The 15,649-nt window shown below is 44.1% G+C and overlaps 1 protein-coding gene across 1 annotated transcript in view; it reads right to left on the bottom strand.

Annotated features, from left to right (window-relative positions):
* Positions 1-15,649, bottom strand: part of POLI (DNA polymerase iota) — a 40,383-nt gene that overhangs the window by 3,180 nt on the left and 21,554 nt on the right. Inside the window, 5 exon segments of the mRNA XM_073619884.1 lie at positions 227-432; positions 2,193-2,326; positions 4,558-4,649; positions 7,309-7,487; positions 13,507-13,743. Of these exon segments, the coding sequence (XP_073475985.1) occupies positions 227-432; positions 2,193-2,326; positions 4,558-4,649; positions 7,309-7,487; positions 13,507-13,743 (848 nt within the window).

The raw sequence follows: 15,649 nt of genomic DNA, 5'->3' as shown, positions 1-15,649 counted from the left end.
AGGAGCTCTGGTTAAGATTGGTTAGTACTTAGACCACGCAACTCAGGTGAGTCGGGAGCCTATCTACTGCTATAGCATCTGGTCTCTGAGCCTGACAACTGACCGTGACAGACTGACATCCCTGGTGTGTATATTGGCATGGAGGTAGAGATACTGCTGAGATACTTCTATGCCCGATAACCACTTAGTCATCATGGCACCCAGTCTACAGCGTTTGTCCTCTTACCTTTATGATCTGACTGGCCTCTGTTGATGGCGCTTTCTTTTGAGTTAGGTAAAATCCAATTGAGTTTCGGGATGAGTTTGAAGACTGAGCAGGCTTGAGGTTGGAAAAGCAGACATTTAGAAGGGTGAGGTGAAAGGGTGACTTAACATCAATCATCTTCTCAAAAAGCTTCATAAGTAGTTCCACCAGAACAGAGAAAGAACTCTCTACGCAAGGGAAAAAAAAAAAAAACAACATAAAACCAAAACTTCAAGCTAAGAAATGAAAGGTGAACAAGAAGAGGATAGGAGGTTACTTCAGTGTTCCCTGTCCAGCAATCCATTCATTTCAAGACTTCCTCATACAGATCCTGCAGCAGTCTCAGAAGAAACCCAAGTAGAATTGTTTGGGAACCCACTGACATACAGGCCTGAGCACTGGCTGAGGGAATAGGACTTGACACATGACTTGCAGATGAACGAGTTGAAGGACTGAGGCCACTGTAACCCCCTAATATTTTTGCGCTCCCCCTAAATATTTAATGGGTAAAGCCCTAGCACACAACATATGGAATATTGACTAATGAAATCTAAGGGCCCTTTCACATGGGTGCCTTCCGTTCTGATCAGCAGGGAATTTGCTTGGTGATCCCCTGCTGATAAGAGCAGAGTGGGGCAGATGACAGGTCCATGTCCGCTCAGTTTATGCAGAGCAGACACAGACAGAGCCAGCTCTGCTCTATGGGTGTCCAGGAGTAAATGGACTCCACTGTCTGATTACACCGATGCCTCTGATTCAGTCTGCCCAAATTTAAGAGGACACAGTCCTCCATTTTTTTTTAGCGGACCTGATCGTACTCAGAGGTAGGCGCATATAAAATAGACACAAGTCCATTTACACCTTCCGGTCCATAGAAATGCATGGTGCTTCCGATCAGGTCCGCCTGAAAAACCGACAGGCAGATTGGATCGTTGGTGTGAAAGGTCCCTAACAGTGGATATGTAACAGAGCAATTAAAAACAAATCACACCTAATATAAAGGTAAAAATACTGTAAATTGTGTACAAAAGGTGTATGTCCAGCCAAAACACTTTCACTTAGTTCCAGACAGACTGGAGCAGTGGCAAACAACCACACCTCTCTGGTCGGTGGCAACATCTCCCCACTCCGCCGAGTCCACCCATTTTTGAAGCCTATCATGTGCTTCTAAAAAAAAAAAAAAAAAACCCATTGGAATCCGTGCGTCAGGCGCCCTACATGTACATTAGTGGGCCGGACAGATGCATGGATTGGGGGGGGGGGGGGGGGGGGATGGGGTTGGCCTCTAATGGATAGGCCGCCACTACATTGGAGAAGAATTAGAACACTTTTTGTATTGGTTTGAGTCGGTTGAGATTATTGGTATTGGTTGAGATTTCCCCTCACTAAAGCTGGCCATACACAGCCGTGGAGCTATTGGTTCCCCCCCATCCATCTAAACTCCATGGATGGACAAATCTACACTGCCAGCTATTGTATTGAGCCAGCACTCTCAGCTCTCAGAATATCTGAACAGTGGCTGTATCTGATTGGATGCATTTGCTGCTTGCCCATCAGTTTTCTGCCCTGATTTCTCCTGATTTGCAGATCTAGGTATTTTGGGCTGGATGGTGCCAACAGGGCAACCCACAGCTCAAATTTTGAACCTGCCGAAGTCTGTCCCATGTATGGCCAGCTTTACTGTCTACAGTTTCTCCAGACAAGTAAACAAAAAAAACTCAAACTGCAACAAGGACATAAATTCAGAAACATTTCTGTTTTATGCTTCGTTTTCCCTCATTTGAAGTGAACCTTGGGATTATGACTTTCCTGGAAATCATTGAAGTCTAATCCAGGACACACAGCAAGTCAATCTTCTCATCTCAAATTCCCTGGAAAAACTGCCAAAGCCAACACTGCAGAATCTGCTGACCGAGCATTGAACACATTTCACCCAGGGGTTGCTCACCGCTGCTCAGATTCTGAATCACGTTCTTGGGGATAGGACACTGGCGACTTTCCCGATTGAAATATCTACTGCTCGGTGAGAACTGTCGTAGGGTGAGACGCAGGGTATGAGAACTCCTTCCATCTGTATACAGTCTAGGGAGATGAAAGTTAACAATTATCAACCCTACAAAAGGCATCTCAATGTAAAATGTGCAATGTTGAATGTCATATACACAGAAAGATATTCCAGAAAACTTTAAGTTCTGTTAGCCAAAGTCAGCCAGGGTTCTGTGGAAACCTAGAGTTCCTAAAAAGGTTGCCTGGGGTTCCTTGAGCAATGAGCAGCTCCTGCTTCACAGATAAGTAACCACTGACACCCGGGATCTTTTTAGTTATCAGTTATCTGTAAGGAGCATTCTTCCCACTGACCACCATTGCAATGGGGCCCCTCTTCCAATAATCACCAATGTAAGGTGGTCCTTCTCCCACTGACCATCCATCTAAAGCAGGGGTTGCAAACTGGTGGCCCTCCGGCTGTTGTGAAACTTCAAGTCCCACCATGCCTCGGCCTGTGGGAGTCATGCTTGTAACGGTCAGGCTTGCAATGCCTCATGGGAATTGTAGTTCTGCAACAGCTGGAGGGCCACCAGTTTGAGACCCTTCAGATCTGATGGGTCTCTTTTCTACTGACCACAAATGTAAGAGAACTCTTCACTGACCCTCAATATTGGGGGGCACATCCACACAGGCCACCAATGTAAAGGAAAACAACAATTTTCACGGTCTTTATTTCTTTTCTTGGAATTGTTTTTTGTTTCATTATTAATTATCTCAACTCACTTATCATTCTAATGTCGCCCAAGATGAAGATCTAGTAAATTATTTTCAGGGGTTCACTAAGATCTGAAATTATTTCAAGGGCTCCCCCGTATTAAAAAGGCAGAGAAAGGCATGGAGGGCATGCATGTAGCTATAAAGTGGCTGCAGGAGATCAGCAGCATTGAGATTAGATGGGCACCGAGTGGAAATTTTGGTGCCGAAACCGAAAAATGCAGGATGCACTTGACCCGAAAACCGAAAATTACAGTTTTTAAAAAAATATTTATATTTTTATATAGAATTGTATTATATTCGACTTTTTAATTAATATCATCAATTTAAATGAATATGAATTTATCGGCGACCATTATTGGCACCTTTAGCGCAAGAAAAGCTAAAATGTATCCTTTAAATTCTATATATGTCTTCTATATATGTCTTCACACTGGTCCGTTGTAATTCCATTGTGGTGTTAAAGAGGACGTAAACCCTGATGGGTTTTACTTCCTCTTTTGCTCCCTGCAAAGCCTGCAAATTAAAAGCATAATGGGCTAGTATGCATCTCATACTAGCCCATTATGTGACACTTACCTGCAAACAAATCCATCGATGTCCCCTGTGCAGGATGTGTCCATCTTCGCCCCTCTTCCTTCCGGGGGCCACGGACTCCAGCTTTGTGACTCTCCGGAGCCACGTGACGTCACTCAGTGACATCAGTAATGGCACACGCTGGGGAAGAAACGGCACGGAGGCCTGTCTCTTCGCAGCACATGCGCCGATTACATCATTGGTGCACTACAAGTGAAATATCTCCTAAACGGCGCACGTTTAGGAGATATTTCCACTACCTATAGGTAGGCCTTATTTTAGGCTTACCTATAGTTAAAAGTCAGGAGGGAGGGTTTACAACCACCTTTAAAAAGCCTGCTTTCTGCATTTTTGGTCAGTTAAAAAAAAAACAAACAAAAAAAAAAAAACGCACCTCTCAGTTAAAATGCATTGAAAACACAGCAAGAACGCATCATTAATGCGCCCGTGTTATGTTTTTGATGCAGTTTTTGAGTCACATGACCTATGAAAAACACCCCATAAGCACAGCATAAAAATCGCAACAAACTCTTTTTACGTTTTCAGTGCCATTATCGGCACCATGGGCGAATGCCGATAACACACTTTTGGTGCAGCTCTAATTGAGCTGCAACATAGCATGAAAAAGGTAAAAACAAAGATATTTTTTTGAAAAAAAAAAAAAAAAAGGGAAATACTTATTCCATTCAGTTAGGCTACGTTAACAATTGTGAATGTAACCTACAACAACAACAACGTGTGAGAATCCCATGGGGGGGAGGGTTGGTTAACCAGCAATTAGCTGCTGGAGGCAATCTCATTGAAGGCAATGGAAGGCTGGCTCCCAAAGCAATCACTCACGTGGCAATCATGTGCAAGTGGTTGGCCCTGGTGAGCCTGAGTCTATGGCCAATCACTTACAACATTTGCTACATTCGCAGGTGTGAACGTGGCCTTAGGTTTCACTGTAACCTGAATGTTTAAAATTTTACGCTTACCTATTTAAAAGGCTTCGGAGTAGTTCCTCGATCTTTAGTTTTACTTCTGATACTGTGGAACATTTTTTAAATGAATCTTCTTCACTGAGAGACTGTTTTGATGAAAAAAAAAAAAAAAAAAAAAACATCATACAGGAACGGTGACCTAAATAAAATCTGTACAAAAAAAAAAAAAAAAAATTCTAACAATAAGATTAAACAAACGACAATATAGCTGACAAAAAACAAAACCCCCCCCCCCAAAAATTATGTACACACACACACACACACACACACACACACACACACACACACACACACACACACACACACACACACACACACACACACACACACACACACACTATATTGTCAAAAGTATTGGGACGCCTGCCTTTACATGCACGTGAACTTTAAAAAAATCTTTGTTTCTGTTAAAATTTATTGCAGAGTATTGGTGAGTATTGGCGAATATTGGTACAGTATTGCACAGTGTTGCAGAGTATTGCAGATTATTTACATTGAGCAGCGCTGTGGCTGCTCAATAGGAACACACAATCTGTCATTCCTCTCAGAACAAAACACGGATTTGTGTGTTTACACACACACACACACACACACACACACACTTCCGTGTTTTGTACCTCATGCCCATGATTGCTCGTGGCCGGTGGTCATTGCGACCGCCGGCCACGAGCATCGGCACCCCGCTGTGCAGCGGGCGCGCGCCTGCTATATCGAACCGCGAGCCAACGTATAGCTACGACGGTTCGCAGGATCGTACCGACCTGCTGCAGTATGACAGCGGCTGGTCGGCAAGCTGTTAAAATTTTTTTAGGGTTACCAGGTTAGAGTTACAGAGGAGGTCTTGCAGTAGAATTATTGCTCTCACTCTGACGATCATGGCGATACCTCACATGTGTGATTTGAACACATTTGTGGGCGTGACTTAAGTATGCGTTTTCGTTGCTGTGCGAGCACACGGGGGCGCTTCTCATTTATTTTATTTTTTTTTTTTTAACACTGTCACTTTAAAAAATAAAAAAAAATTACAATCACTTTTATTGCTGTCACAAGGAATGTAAACATCCCTTGTGACAGTAATAGGTGGTGACAGGTACACTTTATGGAGAAATGGGGGGGTCTAAAAGACCCCCAAATCCCTCCTTTGCACTTAAAAGTATTCAGATCGCCAAAATCGACGATTTTGAATACTGACATTTTTTAAAAATTGGTGCCATTGGCAGCCGAGTAAACCGGAAGTGACGTCGCTTCCGGGATTTCAGATCGGAGCCAAATCCGGCTTCATACGTTTCTCAGCCTAGCCGGTGGACGCGCCGGCTGGTGGCTCGTGTCTCCCGGTGGGACGGGAGGCCCGGGAAGAACGGCGGAAGGGGGACGTCCTTTTCTGCTCCTTTAGGGTAACAGCCAAGCAGCTTTTAGCCACTTCGGCTGTTATCACTAAAGAGCCAACCACCCACTCTAAAAAAACAGTACCTGGGTGATGACATCCCGGTATAACCCCTTCAAGCCTGAACGCAAATTTGCATATGGTCATTATGAAGGGGTTAACTTTGAGCCTAGGTTCACATTTCTGCGAACACAGACATCGCATGTGATTCGCACCTGCACTGTGGGACCGATCGTAGGCGATGTCTGTGCAATGCGAATTCAGCCATACAGTTGTATGGCAGAACTCGCATTGAATTCACACAAAAAGGGTACAGGGACTCTCACCCATGCGATCCGATTCCTGTGCGAGTTCACAGTTCGCACTGCGATCTGTGAACCAATCTGGGGGTGTCATTAACAATTGTATTGACACCCGCAGCGGTTCACAGAGGGCGGTGTGAACTGCCTGCGGGAGAGATGCGATGCGGGAACCGGCGCTGGAATCTCACTGGTTCACGCATTGCACAAGTGTGAACCTAGGCCTAATCCCTACCTACTGTATGTTCCAGTATACCATGATTGCTGCCCCTAGGTTTTCAGTTTCAGGGTGGCTCCTTTCTCTTGTAGCATTCTTTGGAGCCACCTTTGCATTCAGACTAGAGTTGTGTCTCCCTACACTGTGTGCATCAACAGAAACACACAGCCCCATAGCCTAGGTTGGAAAAGCACTCCCTTGGAGAAGGGGTCCATCACCTAGTGAAAAACTGGAGCCTCGTGGAGTGGGCATGGTTCTACTGGTACACTGTGGGTGGGGGGGGGGGGGGGGGCTGTTTCCAGCAAAGCTTTTGTGTCCTATCACCTGAAGGTAGCAGCATAATAACCCATGGTCTAAGGCTCCTTTCACACGGAGAAGAGTCTGCTCCAATCAGCAGAGGTTCTGTGAGCAGATCCCCTGCTGATCGGAGCAGAACTGGATGGATGTCACATCGGTGCCTGTTCAGATTCTGCCTGGTGGATTTGGGGGACCCTCTGAGCTCTATGAATGTCCGGGTGAAAACAGACTCAGCTGTTCGTTTACATCAGGCCACCTCCGATCCAGGCAGCAAAAACAGAAAAGGATGCAGTCCTTTTCTGTTTTACTTTTTATACCAGGCATGGATGGACCCGGAAGGTGTAAATAGAAACAAGCCCTTTACATCCACCTGTCCATAGGGCTCCATGGACCTTTCTGATTAGGTCCTCCTGAAAAACAGACAGGTGTGAGTAATACCCGTGTGAAAGGGGCCTAAGAATCACCTCCTGTGTTCTGTACTGTATGAGTAAGATGATGGGTTTTTCCAAACAGGATCCAACTGAGAGCACAGAATAAGTCTCCGCTACCTGAGGAAGACCAGATGGTGTGACCGGTGAATCATCTTCGCCTTGGCTGAGCTGCTGGATACGATGAGCCATGGAGGAGCCAAACTCCTTTTCCAGCGCAGTGATTGGACAGGACTGAAGGGCACATATGCTGGACAGCCCCAAGCTCTCAAGGCGCTGGGCAGTTTTGTAGCCAATACCTATGAGAAACGGGAAAACATTTATCTCTTTGGCACCGTTATATGTTACTCGAATGCACTCCGTAGTGAACAGATGAAACATTACAACATAAAGCACTTAGAGCTTAGTGGTTAGCACCTCGGCCTTGAGGCACTGGATTCCGTGGTTTGCACAGTACTTGCATAGAGGTTGCATATTCTCCCTGTGTTTGTGTGGGTTTCCTCCAACATGCCAAAGACATGCTGATAGGTTAAATGGCACTTGGCACCTTAGATTGTAAGCTCCTTGAGTGCAGGAACGTACAATATATAAATGCACTGTGTAAATTGTCAGCGCTATATAAATACCTATAGTAGATAAAGTATATCTAAACCCAAGAACAAAAATGTAACACACTGCAATTTACTTGTCAGGACCTGGATCACCTGCTGATGGCATTGTGCTTCTCAGTGTCCACCAGCGGGGGTTCTTCCAGCAGATCTCAGTAATCAGCTCCACCTGATGCTGGCTGCTGGGAGGGTATTTAGTGCCTCTTCTGCTAATACAACTTGCTTCAGTGTTTTGCTTGCTGCCAGATACTGCTAGCTGTAATCTTGTTCCTGCTCTTTGATTGTGCTCTCTGCCTAGCACCTCAATTCTGAACCCTGCTGCCTTGTTCCTACTCCCTCTTGTTCCTCATGCCAGTTTTGGTCCCCCTTTCCTATACAGTGGATATAAAAAGTCTACATACCCCTTGTGAAAATGTCAGGTTTCTGTGATGTAAAAAAAATGAGAGGAAGATAAATCATTTCAGAACTTTTTCCACCATTAATGTGATGTACAAACTGTACAACTCAATTGAAAAACAAACTGAAACCTTTTGGGGGGGTGTGCACACCCTATATCTGGGGATGTAGCTGTGTTCATAATTAAGCAATCACACCCAAACTCATGTTAAATAGGAGTCAGCTCACACCTGCCATCATTTAGTGCCTCTGATTAACCCCAAATAAAGTTCAGCTGTTCTAGTAGGTCTTTCCTGACATTTTCTTAGTCGCAGCCTACAGCAAAAGCCATGGTCCGCTGAGAGCTTCCAAAGCATCAGAGGGATCTCATTGTTAAAAGGTTTCAGTCAGGAGAAGGGTACAAAAGAATTTCCAAGGCATTAGATATACCATGGAACACAGTGAAGACAGTCACCATCAAGTGGAGAAAATATGGCACAACAATGACATTACCAAGAACAGGACGTCCCTCCAAAATTGATGAAAAGACGAGAAGAAAACTGGTTAGGCAGGCTGCCAAGAGGCCTACAGCAACATTAAATGAGCTGCAGGAGTATCTGCCAAGTACTGGCTGTGTGGTACATGTTACAACAATCTCCCGCATTCTTCATATGTCTGGGCTATGGGGTAGAGTTACAAGATGGAAGTCTTTTCTTATGAAGAAAAACATCCAAGCCCTCTAAATTTTGCAAAAACACATCTGAAGTCTCCCAAAAGCATGTGGGGAAAATGTGTTATGGTCTGATGAAACCAAGATTGAACTTTTTGGCCATAATTCCAAGTTTGGTGCAAAAACAACACTGCACATCACCAAACCCACCATGAAGCAGTGTGGTGGCAGCATCATGCTTTGGGGCTGTTTTTCTTCAGCTGGAACAGAGGCCTTAGTCAAGGTAGAGGGAATTATGAACAGTTCCAAATACCAGTCAATATTGGCACAAAACCTTCAGGCTTCTGCTAGAAAGCTGAACATGAAAAGAACTTCATCTTTCATCATGACAACGACCCAAAGCATATATCCGAATCAACAAAGGAATGACTTCACCAGAAGAAGATTAAGGTTTTGGAATGGCCCAGCCAGAGGCCAGACCTTAATCCGAATGAAAATCTGTGGGGTGTTCTGAAGAGGGCTGTGCACAGGAGATGCCCTCACAATCTGACAGATTTGGAGTGTTTTTTTCAAAGAAGAGTGGGCAAATATTGCCAAGTCAAGATGTGCCATGCTGATAGACTCATACCCAAAAAGACTGAGTGCTGTAATACAATCAAAAGGTGCTTCAACAAAAGTATTAATTTAAGGGTGTGCACACTTATGCAACCTTATTATTTTACTTTTTTATTTTTACTTTTCTCCACCTAAAAAGATTTCAGTTTGTTGTTCAACTGAGTTGTACAGTTTATAGGTCACATTAAAAGGTGGAAAAAGTTCTGAAATGATTTATCTTTGCCTCATTTTTTTTACATCACAGAAACCTGACATTTCACAGGGGTGTGTAGATTTTTTATATCCCTGTATGTTCCCTGCACCCTCTTGCTTACCCTGCTTTCCTCTTTGATGTCTTTTGTTTTACTATTAATAAATACCAATTTCCTAGTGGAGCTACACAGATTTGGCCACCCTTCCTGCTGATTCCTGACATTACCAGTCCTTTAGTTTTATTTTTCTGGCTTTCTTTTCCTTTATTTTTACATGGTGAACCTGCCAGTAACATACACCCCTAAGGTGACAACACTCACTTTACTGTATCTACGGAAGAGCCAAATCACCACAGAACACCTCCCTCTCACCTCCATACATGAGGAAAGGGACAGACCAAGGTAGTTAAGGCCATCCACAGCCGTGCCAAATTAAAACCATAACAGAAGGCCGCAGGCAGAAACACCCAGCAAGTGTGGGGAAGGGGGTAGAGATTTAGAGTGGGGGTTGGGGAATTTGACCACGTTTCACCCAAAAATACTGCTGTAACATGAAACATGGTCTTAAAAACGGAGCTCCACCCAAAAGAGGAAGTTCCGCTTTAAGCACTCCTCCCCTCCCTCTCTCCTATGCCACATTTGGCATGTCATTTTTTGTGTGTGTGTGTGTGTGTGTGTGTGTGTGTGTGTGTGTGTGGGGGGGGGGGGGGGGGGGAGAGGGTACCTAGTTTTGATAGGTACCCAGCTTGCACTTCTGCACAGGCCGCCTAGGTAGCCCGAGCATTGAGGAGGCGCAAGTGCTCACACTTGTAACGCCGGCATCGTGGAGAGAACTGAGGGTTCGGGTGGCTAAATTGCTGGACCGTGGGAAAGGTGAGTGTGTGTTTATTAAAAGCCAGCAGCTACGTAGCTGCAGACTTTTAATAAGCACAAAAATGACTGAAACTCCGCTTTAAAGGCTAAGTTCACCATTAAGTAAAAAAAAATAAATAAATAAATGCACATAGTTTTGCAGGTAAAAAAAAAAATGTACATTTATTATTACCGTATTTATCGGCGTATAACACACACTTTTTTCCCTTTAAAATCAGGGGAAAATTGTGGGTGCGTGTTATACGGCAATCCCCACTGTCTGTGTGCCAAAAAAGAGCGAGCGCCGCCGAAAAAGATCAAGCTCCGCCAAAAAAGACCGAGCCGAGTGCTCGGCTCTGCTCGCAGTCACGCCGTTCCGCCTCCCTGCTGTCTCTGAGAGGTTGAGGAGCGAGTGCTGCTGATAAAGACCGGGCCAAGTGCTCGGCTCCGCTCGCAGTCCCGCCCAGCTCCTATGATGGACATAACACTTGTCTAAATGGCGGGACTGGGCGGGACTGTGAGCTGAGCCGAGTACACAGTACACTCGGCTCGGTCTTTTTCGGCAGCGCTCGCTCCTCATCCTCTCAGAGACAGCAGGGAGGCGGGGCGGCGTGCCGAGCCGAGTACACAGGCTCTATCTATCTCGGCATCAAATTTAAACAATTAAATGCTGCAAACGGCACACGGCACTGGGCAAGGCTGCATATGACAACGGCCAAGGCTGCTAATGGCACTGGGCAAGGCTGCAGATGGACACTGATCATTCTGCAATGATGGACAAGGCTACAGATGGACACTGATGAGGCTGCATTGATTGGCATTTAAATGTAATTTTTTTTTTTTTAAACTTCCCTCCTAAAAGTTTTTTTTCCTTAAAATTCCCTCCTAAACTTGGGGTGCGTGTTATACGCCGATAAATACGGTATTTTTTTTTCTTAACAAACAAAGGTGCTTTATTGTTGTCATGTAGGGTGATAAACAGTATATCCATTGATACAGTACAGAGCATTGCATGATAAGTACATATGTGCATATACAGGACAAGAGATGTGAGAACACCACCACATGCAGTAATTAAACAACATGTGTGGATACAGAACACAGAGGATTTGGGCACCAACAACTGCAGTTCAGACTCCCATACTACACTGCTTACAATGGGGTAACCACCAATTAAAATACTAGTTGGAGGTCCAGGGGGCCCCCACCTTTTCATATTTCCACTGACAGCCCCGATTATTGCACGTAATTCTATACATAGGTAGGGCAGCTCCGATCTGTGTCTTCCGGGTGGAAAGAGATGGGGGAGGTAGATGTGATCCACTTAAAGAGAATTTATTTCTTTGCATAAAATAGAAGGTAGGAAATCAGTAACTTGGAGTGATGAGAACGTTGTGCATCCTCACAAACCCTCAATAGGGCCAACTCGGGCAGCATTGGAAGGGACAATTGTAATCTAGAATTAATGACCCTAAATACCTTTGTCCAGTAGGCCGAGATGACGGGACAGTCTCAAAACATGTGGAAGAATGTGCCTTTGTGTGCTTTACATCTAGGGCAGGGATCTTCAAACTACAGTCCTCCATCTGTTGTGGAACTACACATCCCATGAGACATTGTAAAACTCTGAGATTCACAGACATGACTAGGCATGATGGGAATTGTAGTTGCTGAACAACTGGAGGGACGTAGTTTGATGACCCCTGATCTAGGGCATTCAGGGTTTCTGTCTGGAAAGATTTGATGGAGTTTTTGGGGTGTGTAATAGATTCTGTGTAAAAATTTCACCTGGATGAGCTCGTCTTTGAAAGAAATAACCAGTTTGGGGCCGTATTCGAGACAATCCTCCCAGCCCTCCCTGTCCAGTGAGTATATCCTTATGCCAGGTTTCCCACAGCCTCTCTAATTTGGAGGAGTTGGTGCCCAGGAGTGCACCGTATAGGGTGGAGAGAGGTTTAGCGAGGTCTTCTGGGGCCAGAAGTCTCTCAAAGGAATCAGCCTGGAGGAGAGGCTAGCGCGGAAACTGGTCCCTGGTTGCATGTTGTAGTTGCGTATCTGAACCGCATCCACTGGAGCAAGTCATAGTTGGCCTGCAGGTCTGTGAATTGTAGCAGAATTCCCTGGGGCATAACTTAGCCCAACGTTGTAATGCCATATCTGGCCCACACTTGGGGGGTCTGCGGAAGTGTGGTAGGTTAGGATTTCCCCATTTGTTATTATTTTTTACAAAGCAGTAGTACCCGTGATCAGTGGAACGTGGGTGCAATGCCAGGCTCCTGCACACTCTCCCTCCAGCTTTCTGCCTGTACCTCTGTAGGGTCTTTCAGTTAGAAAGCTGGAGGAAGATTCAACGGACTATGAACGTGCTGATCAGCGCACTTGTAGCCCACTGAGAACTACAAGTATTCTGCTGTGGTAAGACTTGCAGTTTATTCACCCACAGATCTCTGTGAATGAAAGACGCAACTATGTGGGCGGAGCCCCACACAGCTGCGCCAACTTTAAAACGTGACATCGGATGCAGGGTAGGAAAAAAGTCCCGCCTGCTGCCACAAAGGGGGGCTCTGGAGGTGATGGTGTTGGGACTCTAAAAATGGGTGCAACACGATGCTAAAGGTGACCCTATCACTGTATACGTGGATATCCATCCTGTGCTCAATCCCTCATTGGTCTGAAAGACAACACTGTTCACTTACACATTAGAGCCAATACAATTAGAGCAAGAACTCAGGAACTGAACATGTCAGGACAGACTATAGCAGTACAAAGAAAGTTCTTCCCGGTGTGGCCAACTCACCGGATTCCAGCCCTCTGTTTCCTGAGAGCCAAAGTCCGACTGGCTACTACTGACCATCCAAGCAGCTCCCACAAAATGCAAGGCACCGCTTGTGTGCAATGACAGCAGTGCGGAGATACGGCACAAACACCGGGCATTTCAGTACCTGGCTAGGGTTATACCAACACCTCCGTTCTGAACCACCTGCCCCAATGCTTACACAGGACATACCTGGAATTCGCTGCACATGGTTTAGTCTGCCGATCAAGTGGCTGCTGCTTTCAGGAAACAGAACAGTTTGTTGGTTTGGTTTAAAAGTCCCAGATACCAGTTTAGCCAGCACCTTATTACACGCTATCCCAGCGCAGCCTGTGAGACCCAATCTGCTGTGCACGGCTGCCCGGATATCAGCGGCGATCTGAGAGCCAGCAACCAATCGTCTGTGAGTCCAGTCACTGCCGTTAACCCCTGCAATCACAAACAATGGTCTGTGTCAAAATTTCTTGTCTATGAACAGGGTCTTAGGCTGGCCATACATTATACAATTTTCCTTTAGATTTACCAAAACCATATAATATCAAGTCTAACCTAAACACTTTCAATTAGTATGCAATCAAGCAGGCCCTTGCACTACATTAGTTGAAGGTAAATCTAAAAGGAAATTGATTTAAAAAAAAAAAAATTGTATAATGTAGCTTTATTTATTCTCTTAGCTGTAGGGTACATATACAAAAATTAAGTATAGAAGGAATTATTATTTTTTTTTAACCACTTGACAACTGGGCACTTAAACCCCCTTCCTAACCAGACCAATTTTCAGCTTTTGGTGCTCTCACATTTTGAATGACAATTACTCAGTCATGTAACACTGTATCTTTATGAAATTTTTGTCCTTTTTTTCACACAAATGGAGCTTTCTTTTGGTGGTATTTAATCACCGCTGGGTTCTTTATTTTTTGCGCCGTAAAAGAAAAAAGACCGAAAAATCTGTAAAAAAATAAATTTTTCTTCATTTCTGTTATAATATTTTGCAAATTAGTAATTTTTCTTCATATATTTTGGCCAAAATTTATACCGCTACATATCTTTGGTAAAAATAACCCAAATTGGTGGATATTATTTGGTCTTTTTGAAAGTTATAGAGTCCAAAAGCTATGGTGCGCATATCTGAAAATTGATCACACCTGAATTACTGACGGCCTATCTAATTTCTTGAGACCCTAACATGCCAGAAAAGTACAAATACCCCCCAAATGACCCCTTTTTGAAAAGAAGACATTCCAAGGTATTTAGAAAGATGCATGGTGAGTTTTTTGAAGTTGTCATTTTTTCCCACAATTCTTTGCAAAATCAAGGTTTTTTTTTTACTTTTTTTTTTTTCCACAAAATTGTCATATTAGCAGGGTATTTCTCACAGACCGCATATGCATACCACAAATTACACCCCAAAACACATTCTGCTATTACTCCCGAGTATGGCGATACCACATGTGTGAGACTTTTACACAGCGTGGCCACATACAGAGGCCCAACATGCAGGGGAGCACCTTCAGGCGTTCTGGAGCACCCAGGCCAATTCTGACATTTCTCTCCTACATGTAAAAATCATCATTTATTAGCTAGAAAATTACTTAGTACCCCAAAACATTATATATGTTTTTTTAGCAAAGACCCTAGAGAATACAATGGCGGTCGTTGCAACTTTTTATCTCGCACGGTATTTGCGCAGCAATTTTTTTAACGCGTTTTTTTTGGAAAAAAAAATGTTTTGTGCTTTACAAAAACCAAAACAGTAAAGTTAGCCCAATGTTTTTGCATAATGTGAAAGATGAAGTTACGCCGAGTAAATAGATACCCAACATGTCACCCTTCAAAATTGCACGCGCTTGTGGAATGGCGCCAAACTTTGCTACTCAAAAATCCCCATAGGCGACGCTTTAAAATTTTTTACTGGTTACATGTTTTGAGTTACAGAGGAGGTCTAGGGCCAAAATTATTGTTCTCGCTCTACCGATCGCAGCGATACCTCACATGTGTGGTTTGAACACCGTTTTCATATGTGGGCGGGACTTACGTATGCGTTCGCTTCTGCATGCGAGCACACAGGGACAGGGGCGCTTTAAAATTTTTTTTTTTTTTTTTTTATTGTTCATTTTACTTTATTTATTTTAGTTTGATGCTTTTTTCCAAAAAAAAAAAATTTTGACCACTTTTATTCCTATTACAAGGAATGTAAACATCCTTGTAATAGGAATATGGCATGACAGGTCCTCTTTACAGTGAGATATGGGGTCAATAAGACCCCACATCTCACTAGGCTGGGAAGCCTGAAATTAAAAAAAAAAAAAAAAAAAAAAAAAGATCCTGGCTTCGA

Source organism: Aquarana catesbeiana, linkage group LG01 (genome assembly GCF_042186555.1).
Source record: "Aquarana catesbeiana isolate 2022-GZ linkage group LG01, ASM4218655v1, whole genome shotgun sequence".
In the NCBI taxonomy this organism is placed as follows: Eukaryota; Metazoa; Chordata; class Amphibia; order Anura; family Ranidae; genus Aquarana; species Aquarana catesbeiana.
This window is presented reverse-complemented; position numbering and strand designations above follow the sequence as displayed.